The sequence below is a fragment of the Carex rostrata genome, chromosome 12 (genome assembly GCF_964058835.1).
Source record: "Carex rostrata chromosome 12, lpCarRost1.2, whole genome shotgun sequence".
In the NCBI taxonomy this organism is placed as follows: domain Eukaryota; kingdom Viridiplantae; phylum Streptophyta; class Magnoliopsida; order Poales; family Cyperaceae; genus Carex; species Carex rostrata.
Window position 1 is genome coordinate 6128515 of NC_135929.1, and position 12081 is coordinate 6140595.

General features: G+C 34.8%; 2 protein-coding genes across 8 annotated transcripts; both read right to left on the reverse strand.

Annotated features, from left to right (window-relative positions):
* Positions 1-262: 262 nt before the first annotated feature.
* On the reverse strand, positions 263-2771 carry LOC144563163 (acyl transferase 9-like). The gene is made up of 3 exons (XM_078312571.1): positions 2405-2771; positions 1998-2133; positions 263-1262 (listed from the first exon to the last, which is right to left on the reverse strand). Exons 1-3 carry the CDS (start codon positions 2674-2676, stop codon positions 423-425), a joined length of 1248 nt encoding a protein of 415 aa, XP_078168697.1. The 5' UTR covers positions 2677-2771; the 3' UTR covers positions 263-422.
* Positions 2772-6154: 3383 nt separating this feature from the next.
* On the reverse strand, positions 6155-10320 carry LOC144563315 (uncharacterized). 7 transcript variants are annotated; one of them, XM_078312776.1, is made up of 9 exons: positions 10180-10316; positions 9832-9909; positions 9203-9465; positions 8789-8841; positions 8262-8299; positions 7650-7730; positions 7446-7619; positions 6676-7132; positions 6156-6506 (listed from the first exon to the last, which is right to left on the reverse strand). In XM_078312776.1, the coding sequence occupies exons 2-9, from the start codon at positions 9858-9860 to the stop codon at positions 6345-6347; spliced, it is 1257 nt and encodes a 418-aa protein (XP_078168902.1). In that variant the 5' UTR covers positions 9861-9909; positions 10180-10316; the 3' UTR covers positions 6156-6344. The 7 variants fall into 7 exon arrangements, with proteins under 7 accessions (XP_078168904.1, XP_078168902.1, XP_078168903.1 ...); XM_078312777.1 differs by having other exon boundaries at positions 9832-9897; positions 10180-10291; XM_078312780.1 differs by having other exon boundaries at positions 6157-6506; positions 9203-9399.
* Positions 10321-12081: the final 1761 nt, after the last annotated feature.

Consider the following 12081-nt stretch of genomic DNA (forward strand, 5'->3'; position numbering starts at 1 on the left):
TACTAATCGACTACTACATTTCTCACACTTCTGTTATCAAATGAGCCATTGATCCGAGCAAGTACTAATACTAAACTGTGTTGCCTTTTCTTATTGGGGAAATTTTACAGGATATTGGATAGGTTCTGATATTATAAGTCTTCTTTTATAAAAAAAACAAAACTATGTTTTATAATTGGCCATCTTCTTTTTTTCAAAAAATTGGAATCTCATTTCAAGCGCCAAATTACCTAAATTCTCCTCATCAACACATTCAATACAATTTAGAACGTAAAAGGAGAAATATATTATAGATATTTCCTCATTAAACAATTCAAATAGCACAACCACAAAACTACACGTAAAAAAAATGAAAAGAGAGAAGAATTTATTCTTTCGAAAAAGAAAAACAATCAAACTATCTCCGAAATATCTTGGTGAATCTAAAACTTGAGCAGGTCATCACAGAACTCTGCTGAGTGCTCTTCTTCAACACACCGCAACATCAATCTGATCCCCTGCTTAGGAGTTGGTGGCTTGAGATAAATAACCGACCCAACAATGTTCACATCATCATTCAATGTAAAAACATATTTCGGTTCTCCCCACCCGTAATCCACTTCGTTGAACCCGACCCGACTCCAATCTGAAACCGTTACCGTGCCATAATCCAAAGGCACATTATAGTGTGTGTCAGAACCACCACTCATCCAATCAACAAACTTTGTCGAAAGAGCATCCTTTGCATCTTTTATCAGGGTTATGGCCTCCACAAGAGATGCATTGTTCATCTCCTCACTTGTTTTGGTAATCCCAACAGGGTAGACACAATTACCATAATACCCCTCCACTGTTGGCAAAACCCCATGGAGTAAATGGCGTGTGCTGGCCGCAAACCCTAACCGGACCTCAGCAGTGTCGGCCAATTTAATAGCTTTTGCACGGGCTTTAAAGATCATCGCACTTATAACGTCAAAAGTGGAGCACTTCTTAGCTGTCTCGGCAGTGAATTTATCCTTGATTCGGTTGATGCTGTCAGGTGATATCTCAATTACAGAGGTGACGAAATTGAAGGCTGTGAAGGAAGGAGGGGGCCCACTGAATGGCACCTTAGGTGGGTCAGGTATGGTTTCTCGGAACCACACTGGCTTCACAATTGGCTCTGGGAGCCCACGTGCCATGTCACCAACTGCTTTGAGGAATTGCGCTGCACCTTGGCCGTCAAAAACCAGGTGGCTAAAGCAGATGCCAACAGCAAACCCACCGCACGTGAATTGAGTGATCTGAGATCAATAAGAAAATATGTTTCATTTAGCGCATAGTTCATTTTAAGCAGAGAATAATTGCAACAAATGGTGAATCAGTATTGCCACACTGTTGATTTGTAACCGATAGATTGAGAATGAGATGATTGTTGCATTGGAATGTTAGATAGAAAATCATAGTGTTGAAAAGGAATATTGAAACTTAATGTTACAGAAAAAGGAGCACATCGTGCAGTTGACACCTACCTATGTGCACTACTAACTAATAAAGGGACTAAAAAAAGTTAGGTAGGTTGATTGGCATATTTCATGTGGAAAGGCAAATGTTCTCCCATGATCAACCCAAGATATGTCATATTTAATTGCTCAAAAGTTTTATTATTTTTTTTTCAGAGTAAATGAGCGATTCTAACCATCCAACGGAAGTACACTAGTAAGATATCTCTGTCATTACCTGTTAGCTAATGAAAGGTTCATCTCTCATTTTATTCAAACTAATTTAAGTAATTTCCTTTCTTCCCTATTTTAACAAGTGCAGTGATCTTGATTGCACACCAAAACATTTCCTAATCAAGATTTACTATTTACTTGCCACTAATTTATAATGGTGGTTAAAAAAAGATTCAAGTATTTCACACAGATTGAAAACTAGGTAACTCCTGCCGATCATTCAATGGTTAATAAGTCAAACCCTTCTAATTCGCTCCAGATCTACCCCAAACATAAATTTGAAAAAACAAAAGGAGAGATAACCTGAGCCATGAGGATCTGATCTTCAAGCTTCACACTAGAAGGAGGCCGAGGCAGCATCTCCTCCTTTGGAATCATCAATGGCCTCTCGAGATAATTTACATCTTCTAGACTACAATTAGCCGTTGCCTCTACATACCTGCAAATGAAATAACAAAATTTTAAGGGGACACATTTTAATTTCATGCTTTTCTAGATCAAAATGCATCAAGCAATTATGATCATTGACTTGTAAGAGTATCTCACTCTGGGGTTAAACTTTAATGGACATAACTTCACTACGGAAATCCACAGGAGATCAACCCAAATTTTCCTGGATCGAACTCTGATCTCGGTTTTTATTTATAAATTTCGTGCTTTAAATGACAAAACTTCGAAATTTTGATCGAGATAAGAAAGATCCACTGTACCAGATACCCTCTCCAGTGCAGTCCACGACTGGAACCCCCGGAGTGGGCTCCGCGATCCTCCCTGCGACAGGGTAGTAAGGCACAAGCGCCTTGGCAAAAGCTTCTTTGATCTTCACCTGCGGCTGCTCACCGTGCGAGAAGACCGAGATGAAGTCGACCGAGACGCGCACGGCCGCGGTGCGGTCAATGGAGGAGAGAGGGAGGGTCCCGGTCGGAGTGGAGGCGACCGGAGGGACCAGAACTGGAGAGGACTTGGTCACGGCGTAGCTCATGGTGTGGCGAGATGTGGGGAGAGATAAGAGTCGGGTTGGTGGAAAGAAAGAGGAGAGGAAATGGTATAAATAATGCTGTGCTGCGCTGACTCTCCTCTGGCTGGTGACTAGTGAGGAAGGTGAAAGAGTGAGAGTACATTCCTCTGAGGTAGCAGAAGATTCATTTTTAGATCCGGATCGTCTGATCAGAATCCGGGCCAATTTAGTCCAAGGTGGAATGCACAAGGACTTCAATATTCGTGCGGATCCTGATCGGACGGTCCATATAAAAACAGAAATATTCTGTTACCTTAGGTGTTAAGAATTCGGTGAAAGAGCACTATTGAGAATTGAGAGGAACTCTTCTCCTTTCGGGAAAATGGAGTCATCCAGTGTTCAGCTCCCTGGTTTTTCTCCGTTCTTTTCTTCTTTTTCCCCCAAAATTTTGAAATTGAGATAAACACAAATTAATCTGACTTTGGATTGAACCGCATGGATCTTGATTCTCGTCTCAGAGACGCATATCTAATTTTTGTAAGAAGTATTTAAAAAGATAAATAACAGTAACCCTTATTTTGCAAAAAAAAAAAACAACAAAAGAAACCCCGAGTTTGGATGAGATCAAGTATTGAAGTCGGAAGGGCAAGTTAATGTTAGGTTGTTAACTGTCTTAATTGGCTTCTCTCATTGTGGACGACCTGTTGCTTATGATTATGTACCAGTGTTGTAAATAACGGTATGCGGTTATCGGACGGACATGATACCGTCAAGCGATTAATTAGGAATAATCAGAAAAAATCGACTATAATCGAAAATAATCAATCGATTAATCAAAAAAATTTGTGACAGTTTGATTACTACTAACGACTAATCGACCGATTAATTGGTCTAAACTTATATTTTTTATAACACTGCTTTGTACATTGGGTTCTCTTTTTTTGGAAAAATTTCATATATACCACTCAAAAATTATGAAATTACGTATTTACCATCTAAATTTCTATAATTACATATTTATCATCAAAAAATCTAATAACTCAAATATTTACTCAATTAATAAAAAAAATAAGATTAATTAAGTTTAAGATTCTATAAAATATAATTCATAAGTTATTTTTCCTCCTTTTTTTTGACGTAACTTTTCATTTTCGTTTAAACCTCTTTCCTCATGTCGTCTCTTTCACTTAAACTCAGAGAGAAGGAGCAACAAACTCGAAATTAAGGATTCCAACTCCAGCCTGATCGTATAAAAACAAGGTAATCACTCCAATTTTTTCAATAAAATAACTCATATTGAATTCGACGATGATATCGCAACCTGTTATCAAAGTAGTAACTAAATTTAAGAGTCTGTGTTTTGTTATTGGCTTAGTTTGAAATATCTATTTTAAATATTTTATATTGGATATAAAGGAGAACGGAGTTGCTAAATTAATCATTGATTAATTATAATTTTAAGAAAATTAAACACAATTAATTTGAGTTATGAGTATATTTGAGATATACTAAAGTTATATGGGGTAAATATGTGAGTTATTAGAATTTTAGATGGTCAATATGTAATTTCACAGTTTTGAGTGGTATACATGAAATTCTCTTCTTTTTTTTTCTTTTTTTTGACCTTTGTTACTATTGTTGTAAATTTTGATCAGACTACAATCATCGTACAAAGAAGTGACCATTAGGCTGTGCTCCAGAAGCCTGTCGCACAGAGGAAGGGGACGGGAGAGGAAGGAAGGGGAACGCGCTCGTGTTACTCCGTCTACATCCCAAATCGGGGGGTACGAATTTCGCAGCTTTTGTACACTTGATTTCCCCCTGCCACAGTGCCGTCTCCCCTCCTCTCCTCTCCTCTCCTCTCCTCTCGGATCTCCTCGTTTCTGGAGCGAGTAAACGAGGCGGGCAGCAGCGGTCTGAGCGCGTCTCCCCTCCCTTCCCTTTAATGAGCGTTACCCTCCGCAACGCGGAGCACAGCCTTAGTTACTAATCTGCGCGCATGACTAAAATTTCAGCTATAGGTAAATTCAAGATGTGATGATCACGCTGGCAAATTCAATTGCCTGTTTAATTGAGGACACTTAAATTTTTTTTCTGGACATGGTTCAATAGGGGAATGATTTTAACAGGAAGTTTTGGCTTCATACAGCACATAAATCCTATATAATGTTGTTTTGATTCTATAGTACGCACGCTGCATGAAGCTAAAACTGTTCTGTTAATATCTTTACCCGGTTCAATATTTGCAATTTATCGTTTTATACTTTCTTATTATTCAGTTTAGCGACCATCATCTGATTAAAAAATATATACAATCATCAACGTGTGTTGCATGAAAACAACTGTTCATAGAAATGTATTTAAAGAATATCTGTAGTGCGCCAACTTTCTTTTATGATATTTCTAACAGCTATCGCCATCAATTACTTTTTATTTACTTATCTTGACGTTTTCATACTAATCATCATTATTAGTTGCAGATTATCCATAATTATCTTTTTCGATGAAAACCCATAACTATCTTTTAATATTATTGAAACGCGTAATGGAAGATTTTATGATAAAATAGTTTGCAACTTAACAATTTTTTTTAGTTGAAATGCTTATCAATATGGAGAATTCTGATCCAACTTATAGAAGTAGAGAATCGGTCTTTAATTTAGTGACAACTGACAAAGGCAATGTTTTTCTATGTCGAAAGTCGCACTATTGAAATTTAAATATATTTTTTTTAAATATTAAATAGTTGGGCAGTTTAATTCTGATCTTTATTGAGAAAAATCTAGTTAGAGTCTTAGAGATGCACAATTATATTAGTCTTCTGAATAGCCCGCTTTAAAAAGTCCATTTACGTAGTCGCTACCAAGCTTTTTTTTTTTTTTTTAAAAAAAAAAAAATCATTTACTGTTAAGCATGCATTTTTGTTTTTCTAGGCAAGTCTTTATTTTCCGAAATTAATTCCATAGTGCCTTCAGATGACATTCTTAATATTGAGCTAATGTAGTACCTTTTTTTGTAAAATACTTTGCATTGGAGGGGGGGTTAGTCTTCTTAAGATTTGAAGGTAATTTAAGATTATGCTACAAAATTATCAATTTAGCTCCCAAAGCTCAATGTGCTATGATTTAAATTTAATTAAAAATATATATATTGTAGCCTCCTCGTTTATTTAGTTGAAACTCCGTCACTTTTAGAAGAACAAGTAAAAGTAGAAGATTGTGAGGTCCTGGAAAAAGAAAAATCATTGATTTGATTATAATGCACACCTGCACATAAAGAAATGTTGGCATCCAGATGCTAACCTGTAATAAAATAGATGGCTCCCTGAAAAGGAGTTTATGCTTTAAAATAATCTGTCACAAAATTACCTTAATGCTTTTCATTTGTGCTATCTAGTTTGGCTCATTTAGAGTGAAATAATCTCCCATTTCAATGCTTCGAAAGCCTTAAAAGGTATTTTATGAGGCTTAATTACAGGCAGACTTGGACTTCTCAATATATGAAAACGATTTTAGCTTGGCTAAAATAATTTGGTTTTACTGAAAGAATTTAGTTTAATGCACAAATTACTAAAAATAATTCCTCAAAAAAAAAAACTCATGGTTTGACTTGTAGCACTAGGAAGTTAAAAACCATATTAGGAAAGGCCTCTCCAACCTCTCCAACCTCAGTATCTGACAAACGGAACCTTCTCAGCTTCTTTTATCCTTGACCAACTGAAGCTGATCTGAAAGAGAGATGCCAATTCCTATTCTCTCCTTTGTAAATTCTATATCCCATTCATCACCAATTCTGTCAGATACTATTTCTTTTGAACTGCTGGCGACTTCCAGTCTCTTTTTCCAAAGATGGAGCTGAATTTCATAAAGATAAACATAAATTTTGAAGTACAATTCATTTCCATTTTGTTTTTAACAGATAACATCTTGTTTTCTTAAAAGAGTAAAGCAAATAATTCCTCCAATATCACTTCTGGTAGCTGTTTGGTGCTGTACCAGTATGTGCAGGAGGCAATATTATTACCTTAGTTAGACGATCCTTAACTAGCCGGTCACTTTTTGCATTCATTTTCATTTTACCCCTTCCATTCCTTTCTCTCCTACTTTCTCCTCTCTCTGGTGCCTTTTTCTCTTTGATCATCGCAAGAATTCCCTTGCGCAGCCTTTTGTCCTTCCTGTTCTTCTCCATCTTCTTCTTCTCTCTCTCCATCTTCCTTTTAATTCTTGCATCAATTTTCTCCTTCATTGCTTCTGAAATCAATTCCTCTTTTTTTTTATAGTAGCTATCCCAATCAAGCTCTCTTTCACCACAGCCGCCTATTTTGGCTATATCTGAAATAATTGCTGCCCAGTTCACATATAACATGTTCTGATGATGTTTTTGTTTGAGGCGATAGCTGAAATAATCACTGCCTTGTTTCTTTTTACGCTCATCCCAGACCTGTTTCATCTTTCTGCCTATCTGCTCTTTTACTTCTTTGCTGAAACAATAAGAAGAAGGTGCATAACATACATTGTATAAACATCATCAAATGCGCAATTTACATGGCAGACCTCGACTTTTAAGTAACAATAATTTCACCTGAACTTGAATATTTATATATAGAGAGAGATAGGCTAATGTGCTTTATATATAAACTTGAATATTTACTCAAAATGATCTCCATGAAAATGTACATCGAGACTGAATTTTGCATTTTTAGAAAATTTACTAGTTTTTTAGATAGATAGAATTAAGTTGAGAAAACCAACTTATGGTAAGCAACAAATATGTAGTTAAGTTTCTATATGTACCTGTGAGGACCCCACGTTATTCTCACCTTTTTCTTCTTCTCTTTCTCCTTCTTCCTTGCTTCTGAAATCAATTCCTCTCTTATTTTATAGTAGCTATTCCAATTGAGCTCTCTTTCACCATAGCCGCCTATTTTAGCTATAGCAGCAATAATCTCTGCCCAGTTCTTATGTAACCTATCCTGATAACATTTCTTTTTATGTAACCTATCCTGATAACATTTATTTTTGCGGCGCATATACCAGGTCTCTTTTAGCCTGGTGCTTATCAGCTCTTTTACATTTTTGCTGAAACAGTAAGAAAAAAGGTGCATAAAATACATTTTATAAACATCATCAAATGCACAATTTACATAACAGGTCTTGAATTTTTTTGTAGTGACAATAATTTCACCTGAAGTTGAATATATATAATGAATGAGACCATGGTATTATGCATAGCGCAGATTGGACTACACTATGGATCTGCTAAACATTATTTCCATATGAAGATGTACTTACAGATTAAATTTTAGATTTATTAGAATTTTTTTATTACTTTTTTAGATAGGTAGAAAAACATTACTTTTTGAATGGTCCACCTATCTAAAAAAATTCTAAAAAATGTACAATTTGATCTACAAGTACATTTTGATATGGAGATCATGTTCAATGGTTCAGATCGATTGTTTGAACTATGAAAATGGAGATATTGATCCATAGTATAGACCAATATGTGCTATGCATAGAACCGTAACCTCACTGATAATATAATATATGACAAAACCAACTTATGGTAAACAACATTATGCAAATATATAGTTAAGTTTCTATATGTACCTGTGAGTACCTTGCATTCCCCTCAACTTTTTCCTAACCTAAAAGTGAGAAACGGACAAGATGTGAAATTTGAACCTAGAAACTAGAAAGAGGAGGGTTCAAATGCACCCTATCTTTCAAATCATTTTTCTTCGTTTTCAAAGTCCGAATAGTTAATCCGAACCGTTAGATATGATCTATATATTAAGATGTGCTTGGAGACCAAATTTTATATTTTTTGGAATTTTTTTACTATTTATTAAGCCACTTTGAAAATCGCTGATTTTGCATTTTCTGGACCATTGAATCAGCGATTTTTAAAGTGGCTTAATAAATAGTAAAAAAATTCCAAAAAAATGTAAAATTTGGTCTCCAAGCACATCTTAATATATAGATCGCATCTAACGGTTCGGATTGACTATTCAGACTTTGAAAATAGAGAAAAATGATAGGGTGCATTTGGGTGCATTTGAACCCTCCTCAACTAGAAATATAGGTAAAAAAAAGTGAACTACATAATTGAATAAAAATATCTTACATGGCATCACCTTGGGGTCACTCAAAGCTTCACGTGTTCTCTCTCTGATCCGTTGGATAGTCTCTGAAAGATGGAAGTAATAGAATAATTGGCATGGGCACATCTGAAACCTTTTGATTTAAACACATCTGAAACTCTTTGATTTAAACTCTCTGAAAGATGAAAGACCTAAATAGAAGGGAGTTGTAGATTCTAGCAACAAAAGCCAAATTGAAGAGAACTTGTAGTAGACGCAAAGCATAACATAAATTAGACAAGACTAAAATGAAAACCCTACAGACAGCATCTAACCAAAAAGAATGAAAAATTATTTTGGGATGCAGTAATAATCAGAATAACAACAACAATGATCAAGAAAAAAAAGGCTCTTCTTAAAATGTGAATTAAGTTGGAGGGGTATACATTCAACTTAGAAAGAAAATACCTTCTGAATGCTTTCTTCCTTTGTTCCAAGCAATGGAGCCTTTTTTGGCCTCTGAAATTTTGCGCCTCCTCTCTATCTCTATAAATGTCAAGGGCTTGCCATTCTTGCGGATCAATTCTTGACCCATTTCAAGCTTGGTCTCAACATGAGCTTGACATGCGTTTGTTTGACTCATTAGATGGTATTTTGTTGGCATTCTATGTTTCATCATAAATAACAAATCCCAGGTACTTGTCAGAAATGTATTTGCCATTGCATGCTTCCTGGAATAACAAATTATATTGCATTTAAGAGGTCACATCCAAAATATAACTTTTGTATAAGAAATTTACTATATATTCTCATGAATTTTTAACCAACATCGATTGGATGCGTAGATTTGAGGCACTTAGTGTTTGTATATTCTTTCTTTGATTATAACTTCGACATTTAACTTTAACCAGTCAGTCCCTGAACAGTTCTGTTTCCTACCAGTATGATCAAACTATTATGTATACAAAAAGGGAAGGAACACTGAAGGGCCTTTTTTACTTGAAAAAATAAGCTTTGTACTTTAGAAAAATGAAAACTACAACATTTTAAGCTAAACTTATTGAACACAAGATACAATAACTAGTTTTGAACTTCACCTCCACTTAATTTCTGCAATCAGTGACATCAGATTCTAACTTCTAAGCTCTATAATCAACCTTCTCCTGATATAATTTCTGACCAAATAGAGTCGATAATAAAGGCTAAGTTAACCTACATAACTTGAGGGGAGTAATGCTCAGAAGATTTTCTGAAATGTGGTTAACATAGAAGGCCAAATATTGGCTTTAACAGTCAATTTAAAAGACTGAGCATTAAGAACCTTTTAAGTAAAATTTCACGATTGGATATTTGGAACAAAGGAAGAGACAAAAGGAAAAATGGAGGAGAAAGACTACACAACTACACATTCACAGTAGACCGAGAGAGAGAGAGAGAGAGTGTACCGTTCCTGTAGATAAGAGATGGGGCCAAGAGCAAACGAGCTAGAGAGAGTTAATGATTCCATAGCACCATTGCCAGAAATGTGTGCATCCGAGTGCGCGAGCGTGGGATAGGGAAAGAGAAGAAAGGGGAGGTGGAGGCTAGAAAAGTAGAAAGCTAAAGTGAAATGGATAACGTTCGTCATTATTTTCACAGAGAGGTTACGAAGGTCTGCAAAGAGGGTTTGGGTGCCGCAAACGGATCGGATACGGATCGGGTAAACCCATATCCGTATTCGCATATGGATCAGATATTAAAAGGATAGATATATACATAAATATTTTTTATAATATATATTAAATATTTATTATACAGATATGGGTAATTAAAATTCAAAATATTATTTGGACACAGATATTCGGATACAGATCCGAACATAGTCAGATATTATCCGATCCGTTTGCACCCGACTGCAAATTAGAAGAAAAAAGAAAAAAAATTCAGAATTGGGCTGATTTTCTGAAATGTATGAACAAATAATAAGCCAGTCCCTGAACATCCAATTTACAACATATTGGTCCTCAAATATTATAAAATAACATATTAGTTTGTCCGTTGATACATTAGCATGTGAAGTTTTAATTAATCTAGATCTTATTTGTTTTATTTATGATTGTAAAATCATCAAAATATATAAGTAAATTTTAAATTATTTTTTACATGAAAATAGATTTATTAGCTTAAAATTATAATAAATATTATACATAATTTTCAGGCCGAAATTCCATGAAATTTTAAATTTCAGCCTAGTGAGAAATAATTTTTTAACCATCTCATTTCTATGAAAAATCAAAATCCTTCTCTCATATTTTCTCTTATAAGATTTTATACTCATGAGAAAATAAGACTGTCTGAGAAATCACAAGTCTCTTTTACTTCCCCCTCACATATAAAAAGAGAAAATTATATATCAAATTCTCAACCTTTTGGATTGAATTGGTCAAATTATACTTATCCTTATTCTCAGATTCTCCCTTGTTATTTCCATACAACCACTGGTGCTCCCATTTTGGTTTATTCAGGATTAAGTACTCTTTTGGATATTTATCTTATCCAACTTGGAGCCAGAATATATTATATACGATGAGGCAAAATTTGAAGGCATAACATAAATTTATTATAGAGTGATGCTACGGTATATGTATAGTGCATTTTGATCTATATTACTTATATTTTTATTTTCAAAATATAACTCGAACAATTTATCTATTGTACATTTTTCTATTTCTTTTATTATCTTAGATGGGTAGAAAATCACTACTTTTGAATGATCTAGAATTTTTAGATCAAGTGAATTTGTGCCTATTCAAAAAAATAGTACAAAAATATAAAATTTGGCATCCAATTACATTTTTATATGTAGATTATATTGAGCGGAGTGGATCGATTATTTGAACGTTAAAAATGAAAATATACATACATTGAGCAACCAGAGTGTGCTATGCGTAATGCCATAACCTCTCTTTTCATTATAATCTAAACAAAAATATTATTTTTTTAAGAAAAGTGAGGAATTTCCACCAATTTCATTGAGAACCAGAGTTATTCACTGAGACCGATATCGAAATGGTACCATTTCTCTATGAAATCGTTTTTACTACTTGGAACAAAATCAAGCATACGGATCAATATCCTCCCAAGTACTGTAGATGATTGTCCTCACTTTACGGTTTGAGATTTACACTCAGCTGGTTTGATATTTGAGCTAGCGCAGGGCAGTATTATGAGCTTTGAGATTTGTGCCAAGTTAAAAAGAATCGTCTGGATCCACTAATTGTAAAAGATTTCCTTTTCAGGTACCTTGGAGGATGTGAATTCTAACCATACATCTCAAAAGCACCAAGCTACCTACTACAAAGTATGCT

Bases quoted from the DNA above. Each gene is read 5' to 3' on its own strand.
- LOC144563315 (XM_078312775.1), bottom strand. From the start codon at position 10,241: ATGGAATCATTAACTCTCTCTAGCTCGTTTGCTCTTGGCCCCATCTCT. The intron at 7,133-7,445 runs GTACATATAGAA...TTATTGTTTCAG, and splicing joins ATAACGTGGGGTCCTCACAG to CAAAGAAGTAAAAGAGCAGA. The intron at 6,507-6,675 runs GTAATAATATTG...TATGAAATTCAG, and splicing joins TTAAGGATCGTCTAACTAAG to CTCCATCTTTGGAAAAAGAG.
- LOC144563163 (XM_078312571.1), bottom strand. From the start codon at position 2,676: ATGAGCTACGCCGTGACCAAGTCCTCTCCAGTTCTGGTCCCTCCGGTC. The intron at 2,134-2,404 runs GTACAGTGGATC...TTTCATTTGCAG, and splicing joins TGCACTGGAGAGGGTATCTG to GTATGTAGAGGCAACGGCTA. The intron at 1,263-1,997 runs GTTATCTCTCCT...TATTGATCTCAG, and splicing joins ATCAGATCCTCATGGCTCAG to ATCACTCAATTCACGTGCGG.